General features: G+C 43.3%; 1 protein-coding gene across 1 annotated transcript in view; it reads left to right on the plus strand.

Annotated features, from left to right (window-relative positions):
• Positions 1–25,344, plus strand: part of tex2l (testis expressed 2, like) — a 67,607-nt gene that overhangs the window by 20,770 nt on the left and 21,493 nt on the right. The window contains exons 5-8 of the mRNA XM_060840395.1: positions 2,596–2,629; positions 14,186–14,304; positions 18,195–18,294; positions 22,081–22,213. Of these exons, the coding sequence (XP_060696378.1) occupies positions 2,596–2,629; positions 14,186–14,304; positions 18,195–18,294; positions 22,081–22,213 (386 nt within the window). The remainder of the gene's footprint in view (positions 1–2,595; positions 2,630–14,185; positions 14,305–18,194; positions 18,295–22,080; positions 22,214–25,344) is intronic.

The following is a 25,344-nucleotide window of genomic DNA, read 5'->3' on the forward strand; positions in this document are numbered from 1 at the left end:
GGTGGTGGAGGGTTGTTTTTCAGACTGGAGGCCCGTGACCAGTGGAGTGCCAAAAGGATCGGTGCTGGGTCCAATACTTTTCATCATTTATATACATGATTTGGTTATGAACATAGAAGGTATAGTTATCAAGTTTGCAGATGACACCAAAATTGGAGGTCTCGTGGACAGATGAGAATCACCTCAGATTACAATAGGATCTTGATCAGATGGGCCAATGGGCTGAGAAGTGGCAGATGGAGTTTAATTCAGATAAATGTGAAGTGCTGCATTTTGGGAAAGCAAACCTTAGTAGGACTTATACACTTAATGGTAAGGTCCTGGGAGTGTTGCTGAACAAAGAGACCTTCGAGTGCAGGTTCATAGCTCCTTGAAAGTAGAGCTGCAGGTAGATAGGATAGTGAAGAAGGCGTTTAGTATGCTTTCTTTTATTGGTCAGAGCAATGAGTACAGGAGTTGGGAGGTCATGTTGCGGCTGTACAGGACATTGGTTAGACCACTGTTGGAACATTGTTTGCAATTCTGGTCTCCTTCCTATCGGAAGAATATTGTGAAACTTGAAAGGGTTCAGAAAGATTTACAAGGATGTTGCCAGGGTTGGAGGATTTGTGCTATAGGGAGAGGGTGAACAGGCTGGGGCTGTTTACGCTGGAGCATCGGAAGCTGAGGGGTGACCTTATAGAGGTTTACATAAGCATGAGGGGCATGGATAGGATAAATAGAAAAAGTCTTTTCCCTGGGGTCGGGGAGTCCAGAACTAGAGGGCATAGGTTTATGGTGAAAGTGGAAAAATATAAAAGAGGCCTAAGAGACGACTTTTTCACACAGAGGGTAGTGCATGTATGGAATGAGCTGCCAGAGGAAGTGGTGGGCGCTGGTACAATTGCAACATTTAAAAGGCATTTGGATGGGTATATGAATAGGAAGGATTAGAGGGATATGGGCCAAGTGCTGGCAAATGGGACTAGATTAGGTTGGGATATCTGGTCGGCATGGACAATTTTGGACCGAAGGGTCTGTTTCCATGCTGGACATCTCTATGACTCTCTGACTCTGATCTCCCTGCTTCTATCTCATCTATTCCTCTCATAATGTTATATGTTTCTATAAAGTCCCCCCTCATTCTTCTGAATTCCAATGAATATAATCCCAGTCTACTTAGTCTCTCCTCATAAACTAACCCTCTCAACTCCAAAATCGCCTAGTGAACCTCCTCTGCAGCCCCTCTCGTGCCAGTACATCCTTTCTTAAGTAAGGAGATCAAAGCTGTACACAATATTCTGGGTTTAGCCTCATCAGCACCTTGTTGAGCTGCAGCATAATTTCCCTGTTGTTAATGTCCATCCCTGTAACAATGAAGGGCAATATTCCATTTGCGTTTTTAATTACCTGTGGTATCTGCAAACCAACTTTTTGTGATTCGTGCACATAGACACCCAGCTCCCTCTGCACAGCAGCGCTGCAAATTTTCACCAGTTAGATAATCATCCATTTTGCCATTATTCCTACCAAAATGGATGACCTCACATTTACCAACATTGTACTCCATCTGCCAGACCCTTGCCCACTCACTTAACCTATCTGCATCCCTCTGCAGACTTTCAGTGTCCTCTGCACACCTTGCTCCATACTCATCTTAGTGTCATCTGCGAACTTTGACACATTACGCTCGATCCCCAACTCCAAATCATTGATATAAATTGTAAACAATTGTGATCCCAACACCGATCCCTGAGGCACAACAGTAGCCACTGATGGCCAATCAGAAAAACACCCAGATATCCCCACTCTTTGCTTTCTCTTAGTTAACCAATCTTCTGTCCATAAATATTACCCATAATGCACCTTTACCTTAAGCATCAAGCTTTCGTGCGGCACTTTGTCGAATGCCTTCTGGAAATTCAAATACACTTCATCCCCCATTCCCTGTTGGCCACTCTGTCATAATGTCTTCAAAGAATTCCAGTAAATTAGTTAAACATGACCTGCCTTGTTATAGAATGACACATTAATTTGTTCCCAGTTTGCCATGCATTGTATGAACATTTCTATTTTCTCCTGGCATCCTAATACAAGCCAATGAGTGGTATACTCTTTGTGCCAACACTGTGAAGGAGATATATGGGTACCTGTAACCTATACAACCAGAACACACCATGAAACATCAAAGGGTCTGAGATTGCTTAGGAGATGGCAGCTTCAAAACACATGACCACTTCCATCTAGAAGGAGAGGGACAGCAGATACATGGGAACACTACCAATTGCAAGTTCCCCTCAAAGTGTCTCACCATTCTCACTTGGAAATATATCCCCGTTCCTTCACTATCATTGTGTCAAAATCCCAGAATTCCCTCAGGGCATTGTGGGCCAACCCACAGCAGGTAGACTGTCAGTGGTTCAAGAAGGCAGCTCACCACCATCTTCTCAAGGGGCAACTGGGGACAAGCAATAGATCAGCCAGCAGTATCTGCATGCCATGAGTGGGGTTTAAAAGTGCAATTGGGTGCCTCCCAGGCCTCCGAGCTGAGTTCCAGTCTCCAATGAGCGGGATGATCTGGAGTGGGATCAGATGCTGCACTGTATTCTCACCAAGAAAGAATTGCCTAGTTCAAACACCAACAAACAACGTGGTTTGACATTGGATCCTCTGCGTAGCTATCTGTCTCTCTAATGCTTGGGGTACCAGATCATGAAAGCTAATAATGACAGTATTGGTCTTTTCTTGCTAAGTCTACCGTAGGTTGCTAGGTTTTTGGGTTATTGCCTAGCAACCAGGAGGAAATAATAATAATAAAGTACTCTGAAGCAAGCCCAAGTGAAGTAATTGGAATAAAACCAGTGATGAGAAGTATATTTAGTTCAAGGAAAATGTGGTTTATGGGTCTGTTGTTCTCCAAATATAACTGAGTAGTAAGGCAGACCTTTTCCGGGACTGTATGGACAGAGGAGGAGACGTAAACCATTTTGTCTGTCGATTATACCTGCATTTGCTCCGCATTCCTGAATCCCTTTGGTTATGTCTCAATCTCAATTTTAAAATGAACAATTGAACCATCATCAACTGTGGATAGCTGAGTGACACTTAACAGTATAGCGCAGTTCCCAATACACCAATCCTGACTGGAATTTCTCTTTTCACTTGAGAGTTTTGCTTCCTTTGTAACTGGAATGTTTCTAACTTGGATGAGGTGCTTCTTCATTATAGAAATACAGCAGCACAGATACAAAATCACTAATGACAGTGACCCATCTTTAGATTACTTACAGATTAGATTAGATTACTTACAGTGTGGAAACAGGCCCTTCGGCCCAACAAGTCCACACCGACCCGCCGAAGCGTAAACGACGCAGACCCATACTCCTACATTTACCCCTTACCTAACACTACAGACAATTTAGCATGGCCAATTCACCTAACCTGCACATTTTTTGACTGTGGGAGGAAACCAGAGCACCCGGAGGAAGCCCACGCAGACACGGGGAGAATGTGCAAACGTCACACAGAGATTTGCCTGAGGCGGGAACTGAACCCAGGTCTCTGGCGCTGTGAGGCAGCAATGCTAACCACTGTGCCACCGTGCCACCCACTTCAGTCAATGTGTGATGGATGAGGGCAAGAAAAGGAACAATTCTGGCAGGATCCCAGATCAACTGATCCAGTATAGGACAAGAAACAGTGAAAAAGGTGACAAGTCGTGCACAGACAGCAGTTGGAATATTCAACAGCAGACAGAAAGCATTGACCAGTGGAGTGCTTCAGGGGTCGGTGCTGGACCAATTACTGTTTGTTATCTATAAACAGTGATTTGGGCGAGAATGTACAAGAGCACGATTAGTCAGTTTGCTGATGACACCAAAATAGGCAGCATCATGGACAGTGAGGAAGTTTATCAGAAACTGCAGCAGGACCTCAATCAGTTGGGGAAGTGGGCTGAGAAATGGGGTTTAATATAGGTAAATGTGAGGTCTTGTATTTTGGAAAGTCAAATCAAGGCCTCACATTGCGAATGTCAAGGCCTTAAGGAGTGTTGTGGAACAGAGGGATCTTAGACATCAGGTGCATGTTTCTCTGAAAGTAGAGTAACAGGTAGACAGGGCAGCTAAGAAGGCTTTTGACACACTGGCCTTCATCAGTTAGGGCATTGAGTATAGAAGTTGGGAAATTATGTTGCAGTTATTCAGGACGTTGGTGAGGTGGCATTTAGAGTATTGTGTTCAGTTTTGGTCACCTTGTTATAGGAAGGATGTTATTAAACTGGAAAGAATGCAGAAGAAATTTACAAGGGTGTTGCCTGGATTCAATGGTCTAAATTATGAGGAGAGGTTGGACAAGCCAGGATTTTTTCCTTTGGAGCATAGGAGACTGAGGGGGGATCTTGTAGAAGTGTATAAGATCATGAGAGGCATGGATAGGGTGAATACACATAGTCTTTTTCCCAGGGTTGGGGAATCAAGGATGCGAGAGCATCAGTTTAAGGTTAGAGGGGAAAGAATAAAAGGGAACCTGAGGGGCAACGTTTTTACACAGAGGGTGGTACACATATGGAATGAGCTGCCAGCAGAAGTGGTTGAGGCAGGTACATTAACAACATTTTAAAGGCATTTGGACAAATACATGGATAGGAAAGGTTTAGAAGGACGTGGGCAAAGTACAGCAAATGGGACTAGTGTGGATGGATGTCTTGGTCAGCATAGACCAGTTTGGGCTGAAGGGCCTGACTCGTGCTGTGGGACTCTACGACTCTATGACTAAGCAAATTCATCCAGACATTGAACAATAGAATGGATCGACTTGCACTGGGCCTCCTCCAAGTTACTCAAGCAACAAATACAAATATCGAGTATACCATTTCAAACTTGAAGAAGGAGAGTGACTCTGCTCAGTGACAGGAAGTGAAATGAGACTTGGCCAGGAGCTGTACAGAGCCGAGTTGCGGATCCACATGAACAGCTTGGCTTCAGAATTATCCATTTTCATTTCACAAGGTTTGTAGCTCAAGTTGAGGTTTAGGGTGTAGGTTTGCTCGCTGAGCTGTAGGTTTGATATCCAGACGTTTCATTACCTGGCTAGGTAACATCATCAGTTTTTGTTTGAGAGTGGGACAATTCGACTGGGACAACACATCTATCCTGGGACAAGCTAAGCAAAGACATGCCGGAGAATTCCTAGAGGCCTGGCACTCCAACCACAACGCCATAAACAAACACACAGATCTAGATACCATCTATCAACCCCTCAGAAAATGAACAGGAAATGACATCACCACAAACCCCAGGAACCCCATCCAGGAGAAAGATATAAATAGAAAGCAGGAGACAACAGCTTCGCTTCACTTGGAGGTCGCCACTGATGATGTTACCTAGCCAGGTAATGAAACCTACAGCTCAGCGAGCAAACTACACCCTAAATTTTCATTTCAATTGGAATCAATTTGGAAGATCAGTGAAGGCCTGCAGCCCACTCTGACGAAGGATCCAAGCAAGACCAGTGAAATGTCAGTCGCATTATAACAGATAAGGGATGCAGTACAGATCAGTAAAACCACAAAGAGGCCAAGAAATGCATGCAGCCTTCCACAAGGCAGCTCACAGAAGGGAATAAAAGAGTTGCAGGGAGCTTTTGTTCTGTCATCTTCTTCTTCTTGAGTGCACTGCTGATGGATAGGTCTAACCCACGGAATTGCAAACTCCACCTCAGCCGGGGCAAAGAGACAGGTCCCAGATCCACTGCAATCAGAACACCGATCTGATAGTGTCATAGAGTCATAGAGATGTACAGCACAGAAACAGACCCTTCAGTCCAACCCGTCCATGCCAACCAGATATCCCAACCCAATCTAGTCCCACTGCCAGCACTTGGCCCATATCCCTCCAAATCCTTCTTATTCATATACCCACCCAAGTGCCTTTTAAATGTTGCAATTGTACCAACCTCTACCACTTCCTCTGCCATCTCAATCCATACATGTACTACCCTCCATGTGAAAAAGTTCCCCTTATGTCTCATTTATATCTTTCCCTCTCACCCTAAACCTATGCCCTCTAGTTCTGGATTCCCCAACCCCAGGGAAAAGACTTTGTCTATTTATCCTATCCATGCCCCTCATGATTTTGTAAACCTCTATAAGGTCATCCCTCAACATCCAATGCTGCAGGAAAAACAGCCCCAGCCTGTTCAGCCTCTGCCTATAGCTCAAATCCTCCAACCCTGGCAACGTCCTTGTAAATTTTTCTGAACCCTTTCAAGTTTCACAACATCTTTCTGATAGGAAGGAGACCAGAATTGCATGCAATATTCCAACAGTAGCCTAACCAATGTCCTGTACAGCTGCAACATGACATTCCAACTCCTGTACTCAATACTCTCACCAATAAAGGAAAGCATACCAAACACCTTCTTCACTATCCTATCTACCTGCGATTCCACTTTCAAGGAGCTATGAACCTGCACTTCAAGGTCTCTTTGTTCAGCAACACTCCCTAGGACCTCACCATAAAGTGTGTAAGTGCTGCTAAGGTTTGCTTTCCCAAAATGCAGCACCTCACATTTATCTGAATTAAACTCCATCTGCCACTTCTCAGCTCATTGGCCCATCTGATCAAGATCCTGTTGTAATCTGAGGTAACCCTCTTTGCTGTCCACTACACCTCCAATTTTGGTATCATCTTCAAACTTACTAAATATATCTTCTACATTCATATCCAATCATTTATATAAATGACGAAAAGTAGTGGACCCAGCACTGATCCTTGTGGCACTCCACCATTCACAGGCCTCCAGTCAGAAAAACAACCCTTCACCACCACTCTCTGTCTTCTACCTTTGAGCCAGTTCTATATCCAAATGGCTGGTTCTCCCTACATTCCATGAGGTCTAACCTTGCTAATCAGTCTCCCATGGGGAACCTTTTCGAGCGCCTTACTGAAGTCCATATAGATCACGTCTACTGCTCTGTCCTCATCAATTTTCTTTGTTACTTCTTCAAAAATCTCAATCAAGTTTGTAAGACATGATTTCCCACATACAAAGCCATGTTGACTATCCCTAATCAATCCTTGCCTTTCCAAATACATGTACATCCAGTCCCTCAGGATTCCCTCCAACAACTTGCCCACCACCGACATCAGGCTCACCAGGCTATAGTTCCCTGGCTTGTCCTTACCACCCTTCTTAAAGAGTGGCACCACGTTAGCCAACCTCCAGTCTTCCAGCATCTCACCTGTGACTATCGATGATACAAATATCTCAGCAAGAGGCCCAGCAGTCACTTCTCCAGCTTCCCACATAGTTTAGGGTACACCTGATCAGGTCCTGGGGACTTATCCACCTTTATGCATTTCAAGACATCCAACACTTCCTCCTCTGTAATATGGACATTTTGCGAGGTATCAGATCAGATGATCTTGGCATCAATGCATTCCGGGCAACTGTTCCTTCACGAAATATGAATTGTGGCACCGTGCAGGTATGGCATAGCCTAGAACTAAGGATAGTAATAGTCAAGGCTCTAATTTCTCTCCACACAACTGACCAGGAATCTCTTAGCAACTGCCATTGGGGAAAATTGGAAGAATTCATAAATTGATACTTAACTCAATGTTTCCTTGCCCACCAGGTCCTGAACATTAAACATAGAATATTAAATATGGCAGAGACTGGGCCATTAGCCACTCTGCCACAAAGTTTCTTGTTCTCAAATAAACAACCAAATAACCAGCATGTTGAATGATGGGATATAAAACAGAGGCTGCGATACTCTGATCCACCCTAAGTGCAGTGTTCACTTCCAATCAACAACTATTTGCATTTCTGTAGCCCCTTTCAGTGATAAAATACTTTGAGATAATTCACAGCAGCCAGTAGTTGACATCAAGCTATGGATGAAAGTACTATCACATGTGCCTAAAAGTTTGGCAAAACAGGTAAAGAGATAAATAAGTTTGGGGAGGGAATTCCAGAGCTGGGGAATTCCAATACTTATCTTGCAGGTTGAGTCAGTAGTTAGGAAGGCAAATGCAATGATGGCATTTATTTTAAGAGGACTTGAATATAAAATTAGGGATACATGCCTGAGGCTCAATAAGGCGCTGGTTAGACCACATATGGAGTATTGTGTGCAGTTTTGGGCCCCATATCTCAGGAAGGATGTACTGGCTCTGGAGCGTGTTCAGAGGAGGTTCACGAGAATGGACCCAGGAATGAAAAGCTTAACATAACAGGAACCTTTGAAGACTCTAGGTCTATACTCAATGGGAGTTTAAAAGGATGAGGAAGGATCTAATTGAAACTTACAGAATACTGAATGGCCTTGATAGAGTAGATGTTGGAACATGTTTCCGTTGGTAAGAGAGACTAGGACCCGAGGGCACAGCCTTTGAGTAAAGTGAAGACCTTTTAGAACAGAGATAAAGAGGAATGTCTTCAGCCAGAGAGTGGGGAATCTGTGGAATTCATTGCCACAGAAGGCTGTGGATTCCAGGTCATTGTGTAAAGTTAAGACTGAGATAGATAGGTTCTTGATTATCAAGGGGCTCAAGGGTTACAGGGAGAAAGCGGAAGAATGGGGATGAGACACTTATCAGTCATGATTGAATGGTGGAGCAGACTCGATAGGCTGAATGGCCTAATTTCTGCCCCTATGTCTTATGGTCTTAGCCTATGGCCAAGTCAACGGGGAACATTAGTAAATCTAGAGTGTGCAATGCTGTGTGTGACAGAGAGAGAAGTAAGGTAAAAATCATACAACACCAGTTTATAGTCCAACAGGTTTATCTGGAAGCTCTAGCTTTCAGAGCGCTGCTCCTTCATCAGGTGGTTGTGGAGTATAAGATCATAAGACACAAAATTTATAGCAAAATACTGCAGTGATATAATGAACAATATTGTAATATATTGTTCAATATATCACAGTATCTATGACCTAGTGTTGTGCAATTTTTAACTTTGTCCACCCCAGTCCAACACTGGCTCCTCCACATCAGAGAGAAATAAGACTCTGCACTTGCCATTGGTAATGTACGTGATGTGAATGAAGAGTCGGAGTCACTTTACCATGCAGACATCTAGAATGCCAGTAGGATACAGCCAATAAGGATTATCCAACTGAATCAGAAGCAAGGAGACTGGGACAAAAAACAGCTCAGATCACAGTGAACAAGGGTGGCATGGTGGCTTATAATATCAGGTACCTAGGTTCAATTCCAGCCTCAGGTGACTGTGTGTGTGGAGCTTGCCTGTTTTCCCTGTGTCTCTGTGGGTTTCCTTCCAAAGATGTGAAGGTTAGGTGAATTGGCCATGCTAAATTGTCCATAGTGTTCAGGGATGTGTAGGTTCTGTATATTAATCAGGGGTAAATATGTGATAGGGGATGGGTTACCGTTCAGACAGTCAGTGTGGACTTCTTAGGCCGAAGGCCCTGTTTCCACACTGTGGGGATGCCCCCATTCCAAGCCATATTAAGTTTAAAAGCCAGTGAAAAAAATTGAAGCTTCATCCATGACTCTGCACAAAATTCATATATCAGCCAAATTGCTGTCTTGTTACTGCTGAATTTTATTTGACTTGTTCAATACACATTTCCAATTTGTCAGCCTATTTGCTCACTTCTACAGATTCCCTAATAACTTTTATATCGAAATACGAATTGTTCCTATTCACATTAAGCACAGAGAGAGAGAGACATTCAAATTCTATCCAGGGGACATAAGCACATTCAAAGTTTGTGAGATTTGTAGCTCGGGTGCTTGTTGTTGTGGTTCTGTTCGCCGAGCTGGGAATTTGTGTTGCAGACGTTTCGTCCCCTGTCTAGGTGACATCCTCAGTGCTTGGGAGCCTCCTGTGAAGCGCTTCTGTGATCTTTCCTCCGGCATTTGTAGTGGTTTGAAACTGCCGCTTCCGGTTGTCAGTTGCTGTCCGCTGCAGTGGTCGGTATATTGGGCCCAGGTCGATGTGCTTATTGATTGAATCTGCGCATGAGTGCCATGCTTCCTCTTTTTACAGTTCTGGTGAGGAACAAGAACACCTATACAATGTATTCGCCAAAAACAAATACCCCCGCAATTTCATCAACAGATGCCTAAGGGAATGACAACAGAACGAGGACATGCCACAGTCCAAAGGACTCACCACACCACCATACATCAAGGGCATTTCCGAACTGACAGCCAGACTACTGAGCACTGAGCCAAGCACTGAGGATGTCACCTAGACAGGGGACGAAACGTCTGCAACACAAATTCCCAGCTCGGCGAACAGAACCACAACAACATAAGCACATTTTAAAAGTGTAGTTAATTTAATATCAATTAAACCTCATAGTGTGATTTATGTAAAAAAAAGAATTTGCAAAACCTAATGAGTGATTAAAAAGTTCCTTATATAAAGCATTTTAAATATCCATTTTGAACTACTCTGAATAAAAATCCTGATCCCAACATACATTTTCTTGTCAAGTTATTAACAAAGATTCGGCTGTGCATTCATTTTCTCCTCATCTGGGAAATCATTACAGCTGTAATAGTGCAGGAGCGAACACCATCCCTGGAGCAGAAAGAGCAGGTAGATGGTAAAGATTTCAGAACTGCCCTGCAAAACTGAGAGAAATTTCAGCTAAAAGGAGATGATCATAACAGATTCAGGTGAAAAAGTAACAGATCCAGGTGAAAAGATTCATTTTATCGAATATGTTACAATTCTGTACAGACATACAATTTTAATCCAAATTAAATCTATAACAAAGACAATGTCCTCAATCTGTAGACATCAAAGTCAACATTTTTTTTTACTTGTAATTATTCTCCCTAATCAGATTCGCAGTTCTCTTTGGTTGTAAGAATTTACATGATTTTTCAGAAGTGTTGAATACATGCTTGTTGTAAAAAGAAAAGGACACATTGTGTAGGAGGAAAATGATGCACTTTTGATTGTTGTTGAATGCAATTATGGGTCAACGAGATGATCCCATTATTGCCTTCCAGAGTAAAATGATTGAGTACAAAACATAGTCAGGTCTCGTGGCTGACAAGATCAGGTTACACAGCTAACCTATTTTACAAGGTGAACTGCAGTGCTTGAAATGCCATTCTATGTGAGAGCAGGTAACATGCTATTTAGTGAACACTGAAGAAATGTTAACGTCTCCACCTCATGATGCTGCTTGGCTCGCTGTTTTCTTCCAGCCTCCTCCCTGTCTAATTTGGTGCAGGTAGCTGTGTTCCTGAAACTTTCTCTGCTTCCCTTAGACACAGCCACTAAAATATGGTTGGGAGACACAGAAGGCTGTTCATCAGATCTACACAGTATCAATAACATCACATAAAACACTATTCATGAACTCTTGGCCCTCTTTTGAGTTCTCAGTGATCTACCACACAGAGAGGGGGAGGTAGCGACGTCATGGTAACGTCACTAGGCTAGTAAATACAGAAGCTCAAACTAATGCTCCTGAAATCTAACTGCAATTAATAAATCTGGGGTTGAAAGCTAGCCTCAGTAATGTGATTGTGACACTGTCATTGATTGTTGGAAAACTTCATCCGGTTTCCTCATGTCCACAAGGGAAGGAAGTCTTTCCTAACCTGGCTTATGTATGACTCTAGATCCACAGTTGACTCTTAACTCCTCTGAAATAGCCCAGCCACTCAGTTCAAAGGTAATTAGGTATTGAAAGTAAATGCTGGACTTCTAAGGACACCCACATCCCAACAAAGATTTTAAAAATAACTGAGTGTAACTTTCTTCAGTTTTGTTGGACACATTTTTCTTAAAGGATACAACTCAGTCATTGCAGAGAGGACCTCTCGCTTGATTCAGTGAATTGTTTCAGTTGAATTCCTGGATGATACTCCTAGCTTGTTTGAACTGAGTTCTAGCTCTATTTCCCAATACAAGGCCAGGGAGGACTGCAGTTGCACCACAGAAAACTGGCTGACCCACTGGGCACTCATCTGTTACTATTACCGGCAAAGGAAAAAGAGCAGACATGAAATGGAAGGGTTTTTTTTAATGCAAGAGCAACCCGCCCTTATGAAGTGGTTCATTTATTCTGGCAATGAGTGGCTGTTTGGTTTTGCCTTTTTGGAAACCAATAGCAACCAGGAAAGATTTTTGCTATCTTCAGTCCCAGAGTCCATTGGCTGTGACAGCCCTGAGTGGTGGTCAAATGATAGCTGCCTTGACATTCAATCCATCACGTGATCTTTCCAAATGGAAGATATTTGCCTCTGTCCTGATACAGCACCCCGTAACAGGTTTAATTTTACAGATGAACAACATGATAAATATCATTTGTTAAACTCTGTAGGTAGATGGAGAAGAGAAACAATTGGTGCATATTGCCTCTACCTCTGGAATCTGGTTATCTGCACAATGCATTTACAATATCTTATGTTTTGGATGAATTATTTCATTCAATTCCCTATGGAGAACAGGCAGCAGCCTGAGGATCCCTGCATTTGGATTGCCTGCCAGAATCCCAAAAAATGTAGGGAATTAATGATAGTATTTATATGGCCATCATATTAAGAGCTGAAAATGTGTTGCTGGAAAAGCGCAGCAGGTCAGGCAGCATCCAAGGAACAGGAGATTCGACGTTTCGGGCATAAGCCCTTCATCAGAAACATTCCTGATGAAGGGCTTATGCCCGAAACGTTGAATCTCCTGTTCCTTGGATGCTGCCTGACCTGCTGCGCTTTTCCAGCAACACATTTTCAGCTCTGATCTCCAGCATCTGCAGACCTCACTTTCTCCTCCATCATATTAAGATCCAGTCTGGGGAGGAGACAGGTGTCTGTAATAGACAATGCTTCCATTATGTAAAGGCACACTGAGTATGTGACCACAGGATGGAAACCATGCACATAATGCTTGCTGCCCTTCACAGTTCAATAATTTTACAGGTAACAGTCATAACCCAATGCAGTGTAGGAAGACAGATGGCTGCTTCCTAATAGAATAAGCCTAATGACTCCCTCAGACCCAACTGGCAGACAACAGCTTGAATCTCAATAAAGGGTCTATATTTGAATGCTTACATAACGATTCTGATTTACTGACAAATCGGCCACAGACTGACCAACATCTCCCAGATTTCTGCGGTCTGCTACATCTTACACAGTGAGCTCGAAGAAAGGCTATTTCCCTAAATAGTGGAACTAAGGTAAATGGATTGAGGAGAGAGAATGAAAGGACAATTAAAATTGCACAGTGCAGGACTAATAGAGACCTGCCCCTTGTGAAGAAACTCATTTATTCTGGCCAAAGTTGTAAATTTTCAGGATATGGGTGTTTAGAAATTTGAACATGACTTTCTGCCTATTTACTGAGGTGGTAGCAGGCTAAAATCATTTTTTAAAAACATTTGCCCCCACTTTGTGGCGCGGTGGCTCAGTGATTAGCACTGCTGCCTCACGGCGCCAGGGACCTGGGTTCGGCTCCACCCACAGGTGACTGTGTGGAGTCTGCATATTCTCCCTGTGTCGGTGTGGGGTTTCCTCCAGTTTCCTTCCCCCAGTCCGAAGAAGTGCAGGTTAGGTGGATTGGGTGTGCTAAATTGCCCAGAGTGAACAGGGATGTGTGGGCTAGGTGGATTAGCCATGGGAAATGCATTGTTATAGGGTGGGTCTGAGTGGGCTGCACTTTGGAGTGCTTAATATTGCAACCAGTTGTTGGCAATGTAATCAAGCATTGTGTACAGGTATGCTTGTAGCATGCTATTTAAACTGGCAGTGACCAGGATCAGAACGACCATCTGAAATAAGAATATAACGTGCTGGAGGAAGTCAGCAAGATATGTAGAGAGAGAAACATTTAATCTTTCGAGTCCTCCTTCAGAACTGAAGAGAAGTGGAAATGTGAAGGGTTTTACGCTGCTGAAATATAGAGGAACGGCAATTTAGAACAAAGAGCAGAGAGCCCTCAGCTCTCCTTTACCTGCACCTCGTGGCTAATTCCTGTTGGATTGGTGAGTTAAAATTCCCTACTCAGTTTTAAGCCAGTGTGCCAGTCATTCCTTAGTGATAAACCAGACATGAAGTCACTCGAACCTTATAAGCAGATTGCAATGTCTTCAACATTCTGCTGTTATTTGTGATCCTGTCACAAATTCTCTTCACCAAGCTCCTGTCTGACTCCAATATGTTCTCTCCTGTCTCTCAGATGCCCGGTGAAGTCCGAGTCAATGCAGAGCCCCAGGTGTCCTGGATAAATGCATTGGTTGGGAGAATCTTCTGGGACTTCCTACGGGAAAAGTACTGGGCCGATCAAGTTGCTCGGAAAGTTCAGAAGAAGCTAAGCAAGATCAGGGTGAGCGCAATGAATGTTCAGAATTGTTAGGTTCCAGTTAAATCAGTCGGTGAAGGATATTACAGGCAGGTGGACAATGACAGGCAGGAAAAGGCCCAGTCTCATACAACCGGGAAGCATGGTCGACCACAGTTCAGAACATTCCCAGCTCTGGGTAGGAACCATTCTCTTAGAAGAGATGAAGAAAGCAAGGACAATGATTGCTGACCAGGAACTCCCTCACTGCATGTGCTCTGGATGAGGGAAATACAGGCTTAGAAGTCATTCTACTCAAAGACAGGTGGTTTACCAAATGCTCACTACTACATTACCAGGACTTATATCATTAATGGTAGGGCCCTGCAGATGGTTGCTGAACAGAGAGAGCTAAGATCAAAAATGAAAATTGCTGGAGAAGCTCAGCAGGTCTGGCAGCATCCGTGCAGAGAAATCAGAGTTAATGTTTCGGATCTGGTGGCCAATTCTGAGGAAGGGTCACTGCACCTGTATTCAGAGAGATCCAGGAATGCAGGAATGTAGTTTTTTGAAACTTGCATCGCAGGGTGCCAAAGAATGCATTTGACATACTTGCCTTCATTAGGCAGAACTCTGAGTACAGGAGTTGGGGTGTCATGTTACAGCTGTATAAGACATGAGTAAGGCCACATTTGGAGTACTACGTACAATTCTGGTCGATGTGCTCTAGGAAGGATGTTATTAAACTGGAAAGGGTGCAAAAAAGATTCACAGGGATGTTGCTAGGACAGGAAGGTTTGAGTTATAAGGAGAGACTGGAGGGGCTGAGACCTTTCTTCCTTGGAACATAAGAAGCTGAGGGGTAACCTTATAGAGGTTTATAAAATTATGAGGGGCTTGGATAGGATAAATAACCAAAGTATGTTCTTTAGGAAGGCGGAGTCCAAAACCAGAGGGCATAGGTTTAAGGTGAGAGGGGAAAGATTTAGAAGGGACCTGAAGATCAACTTTTTCACACAGAGGGTGGTGCACATATGGAACAAGCTGTCAGAGGAAGTGGTAGAGGTGGCTACAATCACATTTGAATAAGCACATAGGTAGGCAAAGGTTGGATGGGGTATGGGCCAAACGCACGCAAATGGGGTAACATGGTCAGCATGGACGAGTTGGGCCAGAGGGTCTGATTCTGTACTGTGTGACTCAAATGGTTAGAGTTCCTGAGAGCATATGACACCCAGAGAAAAACATCCCACTGAGGATTAGAGACTTGCAGACAGGATGGCAAGAAAGAATTGAGCAAACACTGAGTATAATCTGAAATTCTTCAATACTTGATCAGACTTTGAATGCTTTACTGCTCGCACACAAGTCAACAAACACGGCATGCTATTTCTCACTCAATAAACTTGCAATGATTCTCTCACACTATTCATGGAGAGTCATAGAGTCTTAGAGTCATAGAGATGTACAGCATGGAAACAGACCCTTCAGTCCAACTCGTCCATGCTGACCAGATATCCCAACCTAATCTAGTCCCATTTGCCAGCACTTGGCCATATCCCTTCCTATTCATATACCCATCCAGATGCCTTTTAAATGCTGTAATTGTACCAGCCTTCACCACTTCCTCTGGCAGCTCATTCCATACACGTACCACTCTATGCATGAAAATGTTGTCCCTTAGGTCCTTTTTAAATTTTTCCCATCTCACCCTAAACCTATGCCCTCTAGTTCTGCAATCCCCCACTCTAGGGAAAAGACCTTGTCTATTTACCCTAATCATGCCCCTCATGATTTTATAAAGCTCTATAACGTCACCCCTCAGCCTGCAATGCTCCAGGAAAAGTCCCAGCCTGTTCAGCCTCTCCCAATAGCACAAACACTCCAACTCTGGCAACATCCTTGTAAATCTTTTCTGAACCCTTTCAAGTTTCGCAACATCCTTCCAATAGGAAGGAGACCAGAATCGCACACAATATTCCAAAAGTGACCTGACCAATACAGCTGCAACATGACCTCCCAGCTCCTATGTTGGGAGTCTTGTTCTGCATTATCCATGTTAAATGGAATGATTTCTGACTATTGTGACACATGTCGCTCTCTGCAAAGTGGTTGTAAATAAGAAACAGATGCATGGAAGTGATTTTAAAGGTGCCTTTTTGTTTGAGGTTCAGATTACAGTTAAAAACTGTGGTCACACCCCGCTCTGCAGCTTAATGCTTCCTTTGCTGTCTTCCCTCAGACTCCTGTTGAGTAACAACTCCTTGGTGTTCAGTACTGTATTCTGTGTGCACTGCAGCCATTACCTCCAGCCTGGCTATATATTGAACCACTGCACGAGAAGTGATTCCTGTGACAAAGTGTCCCCGCTGCTCAGCTTGTTCAAAAGCTCTACTGCCCCAGGCTAATCTATTTCCAGCATCTTGAGCTTTGATGAGGAAAAGTGATATTGTCATAGAGTCATACAGCATGGAAACAGACCCTTCGGTCTCTGTAAGGTCACCCCTCAACCTCCTACCCTCCAGTGAAAGAAGTCTCAGTCTTTTCACTCTGTTTTTATGTCTCAAACACTCCATTCCCAGCAGCATCTTGGTATATCTTTTCTGAACCCTCTCCAGTTTAATAATATCCTTTTGATAGCAGGGCAACCAGAACTGGACAAAGTACTCCAGAAGAGGCCACACCAACCTCCTGTACAACCTCAGAACATCCGCCAACCATAATCCCAAACAAAATTAGTCCCATCTGCCTTCACTTGGCCCATAGTCCTCCAAATATTTCTCATTCTTTTTCTTAATCCAAATGTCTTTTAAAAGTTGTAAGTGTACCCGCATCCACCACTGCTGAGGACATTGGTGAGACCACCTCTGGAGTAAGGTGCCCAGTTCTAGTCTTCCTGTTACAGAAAGGATATTATTAAGGTGGAGAGGGTTCAGAAAAGATTTGCCAGGTTGCTGCGGGGAATGGAAGGTTTGAGCTATAAGGAGAGGCTGGACAGGCTGGGATTATTTTCACTGGAGCATATGAGGTTGAGAGGTAACCTTATAGATGCTTATAAAATCATGAGGGGTATAGATAAGCTGAATGGCAGGTGTCTTTTCCCTAGGACAGGGGATTTCAAGACTAGGGGAAAGAGAAGAGAAAGATTTAAGAAAGACATGAGGGGCAGCCCTTTTATACAGAGAGTGGTTTGTGTGTGGAGTCATCGCCAAGGTACCATACTCTGATAAAGTAGGGTAGAGCTGTGATTGTAATTTCTTTTCCTGTGTTCACCTAAGTCGTCACTTTTGCCCAGGGCAACTTCTCATTCTCATCCTTATTTTAAAATCCCCCCCATGATCCCCCCAAATCCCATCCCTATAACTTCCTCCAGCTCTACACCCTTCTAAAGTATCTGTATTTTCTTCCAATTCTTGGCCAACTGTGAGTTGCCCGATTCCTTGAACACATCCTTTACAGACAAGCCTTTAGCTGCCTCAGTCCTAAACTTCCCCATCGTCTCTCCTTTCAAGCTATCTCACTGATCACGTTTCAGTCGCTTGTCCTAACACATTCTAATGGGACTCGGCATCAAATGTTGTCTTATAATACATTAAGGATGGCTCTATACATGTTGCAACATTAAAGTTGCAACAGTAGTAGACCCACAAACTTTAAGGGCATTTAAATGGTCATTGGATAAACATATGGATGAAAATGGATTAGTGTCGGTTAGATGGGCTTCAGATTGGATCCACAGGTCAGCTCAATATCGAGGGCCGAAGGGTCTACACTGTGCTGTAATGTTCTATGTTCTAAAGTCACGTTAAAAATGCAAGTTGTCATTGAATGATAAATTAAGAACTTCAAAGATCACAGACTCATCTATCAATCATATTCAATGTTATTTAAAGAAGGCATGCAAGTTAATATTGTGACTTTATGTCTCCCATTAGCTGCCATATTTCATGAATGAGCTGACCCTTACAGAGTTGGACATGGGGACATTGCTACCTGTGGTCACCCACTCTTCAAGCCCATCTGTCAACCAAAAAGGTGAGTACTTTCAAATTGCGCCTAGTTTCCAAGCAGGCAACAAGGCTGGTCTCACCGTCATTGGGATATAGGAACTGGAGAGACCGTTCATAGACCCAATATAGGACAGATGTCAGAGGTTGTTTCTTTACTCCGAGAGTAGTAGAGGCGTGGAACGCCCTGCCTGCAACAGTAGGAGACTCGTCAACTTTAAGGGCATTTAAATAATCATTGGATAAACATATGGACGAGAATGGAATACCCATAGGATAGATGGGCTTCACATTGGATCCACAGGTCAGCACAACATCAAGGGGTGAAGGGCCTGTATTGCACTGTAATGCTCTATGTCCTATTCAGGATGTCTAGTCTGCTTCAGCATTATAGATCATGTCTGATTATCTTTCAATGCCATAGTCCCATTTCCCATCATGTCGTGAGTAACTAGAAATCCATCAAATGTTATCTTGAACACGTTTACTGGCCCAGAACAGGTGCAGAATGTCACCATCACCAAGAAGGATCATGGAATGCAGGCCTTTCTATCTAGAGGACAGGGGTCACAGAAGTTAAGCTGCAGTTGTTTGAAACTCTGGTTAGACCCCCAGCTGGATGACAGTGAGCCATTCATCTGTAACTGAGCTGTGTCGGGAAAGCTGAAAGCAGGGGCTGAATCGAATGGTTTTGAGATTATTGTTTGTTTTTTAGAGTTTAAAGAATGCAACATAGACTGAATTTGGGAAATAGAATCAATATAAAATGTGCATGTTCTCTTACTGCTGTAGTTCATGGTGTAGACATGGGATCTCACAAGATGCAAATAAGCCTCTAATGTATGCAGTGACCGCGGTAGTCATGTGAGAGAAACTCTGCTAGAACATTAGAACGAGAGGAGCTTAGGACTGAGGTATCTTTTAATGTTAATGTTGATGTCTCTCAGCAGCTGCAATACTGTATCCTATATCTGTTCTGTTATCCTGATGCACTTGTATAGAATGATCTGTCTATAAAGCACATTATACAACATTTTTCACTGCACCATGGTACATGTGACATTAATCAATCAAATCAATCAATCTGCTGTATGATCATCATACTGCTACTTGGTGCTAATGAATTCTGCTTAAAGAAACAACCTGAGGTGTTGCCTTTGTCTATCTGACCAGACAAACCCATACCAAAGCAGATAGATTTGATGATCTTTAAAATGAGGAGATTTATAAGGAAAGTTGTTTCTTATATATGTATAAGCCACAGATATCTACCTCATCACATCAAATCCCTGCTCTCTCCTGAGATTCAGAACCACACCAACGAATGACTTGAATAAGAGTGGGGTTGAATCTAACTATTCCCACCACACTGTAATTGATAACAGTCCTCTTTAACCTGATAACCTGCTGATTGACTGTGCTGTTTTGCAACAAAGTTGTGAGTAGCATAGACATCTTCAACCTTAGCTCATTCTTTTTATTCATTCATGCGATGCATGCATTCCTGGCCGGGCCAGCATTTATTGCCCATCCCTAATTGCCCAGAGGGCAGTTAAGAGTCAATCACTTTGCTGTGGGTCTGGAGTCACATGTAGGCTAGACCAGGTAAGGATGGCAGTTTCCTTCCTGAAGGAGATGAGTGAACCAGATGGGGTTTTCCAACAATTGACAATGGATTAATGGCTGTCATTAGACTTTTAATTCAAGACTTTTGTTGAATTCAGATTCCACCACCCGCCCAGAGAATTCCTAAATTATAGATTATGAGTGAGGTTAAAATGCTCAACTTGTCTAAAATGGCATCAGTCTGCAGTTTATTTTCACTTGAGGTGTTTGCATTTTGAAAGAGTGTAATCTGGGATGAAAAGATGTTGATTTTTCTCTGCTGCAGTTAATTGTATTTATCTGGATTAGGCAAAAAAATTAATCTGCCTCTACAGCTCAGTCATAGCTTCCTTCCATCTGTCAGCTAGTCACACTGGAAAGAACCTTGGGCTTCCCAACGTTCCCTCAGTTTGTTAGATTGTATTTTGGATGGGTTTATCAAACAGTGGAGAATGATGAGGGGGTCAGAAAGTTACATGGTGATATGCATGTTCTCACCTGATCGGGAATAGATAGGGTTTGTGCCCTCACTAGAAGCTAATTGTTCTGCGAAATAAATTCCTGGCTGTGGCATTCCCATCTGTCAGCCATGGAATATCTCAATTAAAACCAAAGGGGTGTCAGAATAGGGAAGGTGAAAGAGAGGAAACCAAGAGTCATGGGGTTGCCCCCTCTTGTGGTGCAGTGGTAGCGTCTGTACCCCTGGACTGAGAGGCGTGGGTTCAAGTCCTACATGCTCCAGAGGTGTATGGTAACATCTCCGAACAAGTTGATTAGAAAAGTACACTAAATAAAAACTCCAGGGTAATTCCTGGTCATAATATCTGAGTTCAAAGGTTCGATAATTCAAGGTCACTCCCTTTCTCAAAATAAACACAGTCACAGCAAAGTCATACATTGACAAAGCAGTTAGAAGTTGGCAAACAGGGAGAGTCTGGTCTTGCCCATGCTGCACAGTGACACGCACAGAAAACTGTAAAGGAAACATTATGATCGGATAAATCTCAAATAGGCTGTCTCTCTTCTTGTCTGGTATTACACCAGTATGATACATGGGGTACAAAATTCAGCAGGCGCTCTAACAAATCGACAAAACTCTCGTCAGCCACATCAAGGTTTCCACTGACAAAGTGGTGAAGACTCAGACTCACCTTAAAGTGATTAGCTATTCACCCAGAATCAATGGAAGTATTAGCAAGATGAATAATAGAATAACAACTCATCCAACAGTCCTGAGTAATGTTCCCAGACATCTGTCTAACAATTAAGAGCAGAGAAGACTGAGGGGAGAGTATGATTGAGGTGTATAAGGTTATGAGGGGAATGGACAGGGTGAGTAGAGAGCAACGGTCCCCTTTCGTTAAGGGGTCAATCAGAAGAAGGCATAGTTTTAAGAAAAGGGGCAGGAGCTTCAGTGGGGATTTGTGAAAAATCTTTTTCACTCAGCAGGTGGTGGGAACCTGGAATGCATTGCCTGGGAAGGTAATGGAAACTTCACAACCTTTAAAAAGTTTTTTGGATGAGTACTTCAAATATCATAACCTTCAAGGAAATTGGGATGGTGCAGCCTCAATGGGCCAAAGGGTCTTTTCTGCACTGTATGAATCTCTGAATTAAAGGTTATTCTCCAAGATACTGAGGTGAGCAACTCTGGAAGGAAGATTTACATACTTCTTTTGAAAATTTCATTCCAACCCTTTAGTTTGCTAGTTATACAATCTTTGATAATGTGAGTAGGTTGGTGATCAAGCAGCTAATGATGCAAGAAGTTCTGAGAGTGACAGGTATCTTCTCAAAAAGCCATCAATCAGGGATGAGGCCATCAGAGGAGGGAGGTCATGTGCTGAAATCTCCAGGAATACCCCTGACCAACTGGCAACCCAAATTATGGAGGAGATCTGAAGAATCCTTCATGGAGACTCTGCCACACTAGACAGCATTCAGGTATATGTCTCTTTTGTGAGTCGAGAGCATGTTGCTGGAAAAGCACAGCAGGTCAGGCAGCATCTGAGAAGCAGGAGAATCGATGTTTCGGGCATAAGCCCTGATGAAGGACTTATGCCCAGAATGTCGATTCGCCTGCTCCTCAGATGCTGCCTAACCTACTGTGCTTTTCCAGCACCATGCTCTCAACTCTAATCTCCAGCATCTGCAGTCCTCACTTCCTTCTATATGTCTCTTATGTGTCAATGGCTCTTTCCTTTCCCAGGCCTATGGGTGGATCTGGAAATTGGATACCACGGGGCATTGCAGATGACACTGGAAACCAAAATGAACCTGTGCAAGTTGGGGAAGGAGTCGATGCCAGAGGGGGTCAGACTGACTGACATGAGAACAGACCGGTAAGCAGACTGGCATTTTATGCTTGATGTTATTCCAGCTCAAAACCTCAACAACTTGGAAGTTAAACTGACGACTGAATGCATGGAAGTTCAAACTCTTATGTGAAATTGTCCAGTTCTGGCTGCCCAGTTATAGGAAGGATATCATTAAGCTGGAGAGGGTTCAGAAGAGATTTACCAGGATACTGCCAGATATGGAAGGTGTGAGTTATAAAGGGAGGCTGGAAGCGCTGGGACATTTTTCACTGGATGTAGGAGGTTGAAAGGTGACCTCAAAGAAGTTTATTAAAAATCATGAAGAGTATAGATAAGGTTAATGGTAGCTATCTTTTCCCTGGGATGGGAGATTTCAAAACGGGAGAGGGTGGCGGGGGGAAGGTGTGCACAATAGAGGAGAGAGACTTAAGACAGACATGAGGAGCAAACATTTTACACAGAAGGTGATTCGCATGTGGAATGAATTTTCTGAGGAAGTGGTCGATGTGGGTACAATTACAACATTTAAAAGACATTTGAATAAGGTCATGAATAGGAAAGGTTTGGAGGAATATGGGCCAGGAGCAGGCAGGTGGAACTAGATTAGTTTGGGATTATGTTTGGTATGGGCTGGTTGGACCAAATGGTCTGTTTCAATCCTGTATGGCTCTGTGACTCTGTATGGAATAAACACAGGAAGTGCTGGAGAAACTCATCACATCTGGCAGCATCTGGAGAACGAAGTCAAGTTCATGTTACAGGTCAATGATCTTTTATCAAAAGTCCTGAGGAAAAGTTATTGACCTGAACATTTATCTCTGTCTCTCTCTCTCTCTGCATAGAGCTGATGAGTTTCTCTGGCAATTACTGTTTGTATCACAGTACTATATGTTATACCCATACTCATGGGAGTTAGTGGTTTCACAGTAATGCCACTGGACTAGTAATCCAGAGCTTCAGGCTAATACTCGGGGGATATGGATTCAGATCGCACCATTGCAGATGGTGAAATTTGAAGTCAGTAAAATAAACTCGAATAAAAGACTTGTCTAATGGTGACCATGTGTCAACAATCATTTTTTTTCCTCAGATGGTGATGGCTAGCATGAGGGGACATAGCTTTAAAATGAGGGGTGATAGACATAGGACAGATGTCAGAGATAGTTTCTTTACTCAGAGTAGTCGGGGCATGGAACACACTGTCTGCAACAGGAGTAGACTCACCAACTTTAAGGGCATTTAAATGGTCGTTGGATAAACATGGATGAACGTGGAATAGTATCGGTTAGGTGGGCTTCAGATTGGTTCCACAGGTCGGTGCAACATTGAGGGCCGAAAGGCCTGTATTGCGCTGTAATGTTCCATGTTCTATGTTCCATGTCATGACAAACCATCTGGTTCACCAGCCTTCTATCCATTGACTTAATCTACACTTCCCAATGCCTCGGGAAAGCAACCAGCATAAACTAAGACCGCTCCTACCTGGTTATACTCTCTTTCACCCTCTTCCATCGGGCAGAATATATAAACGTTTGAGTACATGTCCGAATAGATTCTTCCCTGCTGTTATTGGACTTTTGAATGGATCTCTCAAATGTTAATGTGAATCTCTCTCTCAATCTGCAGCCATAACATTGTATTCTCCTCTCTGTTCAGTTACCCTGATGCATTTTGTATGGTATGATCTGCCTGTCTAGCACGCAAAGCAACACTTTCCACTGTACCTCAATAAGTAGAGTCCCTACAATGTGGAAGCAGGCCATTTAGCCTATCAAATCCACCCTAACCTGCACACTATAGCACAGCTAATCTATCTCACCTGTCATCTTTAGGCTGTGGGAGGAAATTCACACAGGGAGAATGTGTAAACTCTACACAGACAGTCACCCAAGGGTGGAATTGAACCCAGTGCTGTAAGGCAGTTGTGCTAACCACTGAGCCACCACTCCACCTTGCTATGATAGTAATAAATCAATCATTGATGTCCTTTGTGGAAGAAACCTGCTATCCTTCTCTGATCTGACCTATATGTGTCTCCACACCCACAGGTGCCATCCCTATCTCATGAATGAATAGAAAATAAATCTATGTCATGGAGCTTGATATTATTTCTGTTTCCCTCACAAATCACATAAAGGTGTTTGTTGAGAGTGAAACAGATGATCTGAAATCGTTGTCTGTTTGGTTATAATTGATGTGTTTTGGTAAATGATGGAAGAAAAACAATTCAAGTGCAACTCAATTTAATTTTGTTCACCTCAGCTCCCAGAGGAGAACTTTGGGAGGAACTAAATCTGAAAGTAATTAAAATGCAAGTGCCCAATTGAGAATTAAGAGCTTCCTTAACTGACAATGAAACTGCAATACTATCTTTTATTCACACACAAGGATGAGGGCATCACTGGTGAGATCGGCATTTATTGCCCATCCCTAATTGCCCAGAGGGCAGTTAAGAGTCAATCACTTTGCTGTGGGTCTGGAGTCACATATAGGCCTCACCAGGTAAGGATGGCAGTTTCCTTCCCGACAGGATATTAGGGAGCTGGGTGGATTTTCTCCCCTTGACGATCAACAATGGATTCAGGGTCATCATGGGACTCTTAATTCCAAACTTTTATTGAACTCAAATCTGCTGTGGAAGGATTCGAACCCAGGTCCCAAAAATGTTACTTTGCGGGGGGTGGAAGGCCCTCTATAGCTCCAGTAATTATACCATTACCATCACCTCCCTCCCTGTGGGTCAAAGGCTGTACAAAATAGACAAGACCACGATGAACCATCAGGAAATTCTGTTAAGCCCAAAATGTTTATTTTTGTTAGATTTCTCTCGAGTCTTTGACCAAAGACAACTGAGCATTTCTATTTCTGGTTCTTCTGCACTTCTCTTCTGCACACACACTGGAGCACTGATCTTTTCTATAAGCTCCTATCATTCACACCCAAACAGACTTACCTTCTCTGCCACATGGGTAGATGTGTCCACACATGTTTACTCCCCTCAAAGGCAGCGACCATTGAAGTCTCTCATGGCTCGTCCTGCCCAGACTTGTCTGAGTGGGTTGGCAGTGTAGCATTGTCGATGATTCAAGCCAAAACAAGAGGGTGCCAGCACAGTACAGACATGAGGCCCCCTCCACAGTTGCACAGCTGGCTGA

This window comes from Hemiscyllium ocellatum, chromosome 20 (assembly GCF_020745735.1).
Source record: "Hemiscyllium ocellatum isolate sHemOce1 chromosome 20, sHemOce1.pat.X.cur, whole genome shotgun sequence".
NCBI lineage: Eukaryota > Metazoa > Chordata > Chondrichthyes > Orectolobiformes > Hemiscylliidae > Hemiscyllium > Hemiscyllium ocellatum.